This window comes from Acanthisitta chloris, unplaced genomic scaffold (assembly GCF_000695815.1).
Source record: "Acanthisitta chloris isolate BGI_N310 unplaced genomic scaffold, ASM69581v1 scaffold34886, whole genome shotgun sequence".
Classification (NCBI taxonomy): Eukaryota; Metazoa; Chordata; class Aves; order Passeriformes; family Acanthisittidae; genus Acanthisitta; species Acanthisitta chloris.
Window position 1 is genome coordinate 2,313 of NW_008678151.1, and position 2,230 is coordinate 4,542.

The following is a 2,230-nucleotide window of genomic DNA, read 5'->3' on the forward strand; positions in this document are numbered from 1 at the left end:
AGGGTGGGGGGACCAAAGGCACAGACCCCCCTGGAATGCAGCCAGGGCAGGAAGCCACCGCAGCAGTTTGCAGGGTGACCGGGGGTTTGCCATGGGCAGGGTCCCAGCAGGGGAGCAGGGCTGGGTCTCCAGCCTCACGCAGCAGGGAAGGTGGGGCAGAGCGTGGCTGGGGCTGGGCCTCAACCACTCAGGGATGTGCTAGGAGCATCCCTGTCCCAGCACTGAGCTGCCAGGCAGCAAGGAAGCAATTTGGCTGTGTCAGACCCCTGATTCCAGCCTCAACACGGCTATGCCCACCATGCTGCGTGGCTCAGGGGCAGGAGATCCATGCAGCGTCCCCTTCCCAGGGCTCCTAGGGCCAGTCGGGAAGCACAGAAGAAGCCACCCAGCTATAACGGGCTCTGAACCCAGCACTATCTCTGGCTGGAGTTGGGCCAGGAGCTGCCAGGAAAGAGGCAGGAGCAAGGGGAAGGGCCAAGGGCCCAGCCTGGCTCCCTGGGGACAGCAGGGCAGGGGGAGAGGAGCATGCAGGGCCAAGGGCACGCGTGGGCACAGCCGAATTCCCACCCCTCACACGTGGGAGAAAGCATGGCTCTTGCAGAGTGGCTTGTCCTTCTTGGAGTAGAACGTCTTCCCTTCCAGGTTGGTCTGGCAGATCTAGGGAGAGGAGTGAAGGTGGTCAGGTCAGGGGGCTGAGCTAGACACCTGCCCCCTCCCCCCCCCCTGTCACACAGATGCCAGGAACCAAAGGACTCAGTGTAGAGTCCCAAGCCACCAGCACAAAGCCAAGTGGGGAAAATCCCATGGCAGCAGGACTCCAGTGCTCCTGCTGTACCCCATGCAGACATGACTGCTAGGGACAGGCACAGCCCTCAGTAGCAGCCAGGGAGGGAGGCACATGGCTCACCGCACAGACGAAGCAAGTGTCATGCCAGCTGAACCCCAGCGCCTCCAGGAACCGGTCCCCAGCGTCGATCTTGAAGTCACAGCCACGGCACTTGGTGCCAAACATCTTCTCGTAGTCTGTGAGAAGAGGCAGAGTCCAGCTCAGCATTCCCCCATACCACAGTCCCACATCCCAGGGGAGCAGGGCTGCAGCTCAGACAGAATCCCACCGGCACAGCCTGAGGCCAGTCCCAGGGCACGATGCCCCAGACACCCGGGTGAGATGCCCGCGCTGTGAAGGGTGGCCTGACTGCCACAGGGCCGCAGGGCGGAGGCAAACCTCTACTCCCAGGATGCAGCACTCGCTTTGATGTACATCCTCCCCCATCACCATAGCAACACCTGAGCGACAGCAATACCCAGCAGCCAGGGAGGACCAGGATGGAGGGCTCAGGGCTATGGGAGTGGGTCCCTGTGCTCCCCACGGCACAGGGGGTGCCCCACAGCACAGGGCAGCTCATCCCTCACCCCTGTGGGCAGCTGCTGTGCCCCAACAGTGCCCCAGGCCAACGTGGAGTAACACAAGGGGTCCCTGGATCCTACCTCTCTCGCAGTAGGGCTGTCCCTCCTCCATGTAGAAGGCTCGGTTGCGGATGGGAGTTTTGCAGGCGTTGCAGGTGAAGCACTGCACATGCCAGGTCATCTTCAGTGCATGCATGACCTCCTGGAAGGGAGCCACTGTCAGCTGGGGGCAGGACCACCCAGCGCAGGAAGGGACAGGGATCCTACAGCATGGGATCAGGACTGGAAGGGACAGAGCCAGCAGGGAGCAAGGACAGGAGGTGTGGAGCAGGCTGAGGAACACTCACCCCAGTAATCTTCTTCTTGCACTTAGCACAGCTGGGAGCATAGCGCGTGTCGTAGCACTTGGGGCAGAAGATGGAGCCTTTCTCCTCGAAGAAGCCACCCTCATCCAACACCTTCCTGCACTGGCAGCAGGTGAACTCCTCGGGGTGGTAATAATGTCCCAACGCCACCAGGTACCGTCCCCTGCGGCAGGACAGAGCCACGTCAGCCACGCCAGGACCCAGGACACTGGTGTGGCAGTGGTGGTGGCCAGGGCTCACCTGATGACCTTGTTGCACTTGTAGCAGAGGGGTGTGCGGCCAGGCCCCTCGGGTGCTTGCTGGGCTGCCTGCACGATGGAGCTGCGGTTCTGCATGGGGGTCGGCATGGCCGGCTGGCTGTGCTTGCTCACCACCGTGCTCGTTTTGTCCGGCGCGTAGCGCTCGGCGAATGAGGGGTCCACGGCCCAGGGTGGGCGGCTGGTGGGGCCAGGGGTGGC

At 62.9% G+C, this 2,230-nt stretch overlaps 1 protein-coding gene across 1 annotated transcript; it reads right to left on the reverse strand.

The window, feature by feature from the left end:
• Window positions 1–570: 570 nt before the first annotated feature.
• Window positions 571–2,224, reverse strand: PDLIM7 (PDZ and LIM domain 7 (enigma); the record flags this gene model as incomplete). Its single annotated transcript, XM_009076771.1, has 5 exons — window positions 571–657; window positions 908–1,023; window positions 1,489–1,609; window positions 1,755–1,935; window positions 2,013–2,224. Coding segments are annotated over 5 exons (717 nt in total), but the record flags the coding sequence as incomplete, so codon positions are not given.
• Window positions 2,225–2,230: the final 6 nt, after the last annotated feature.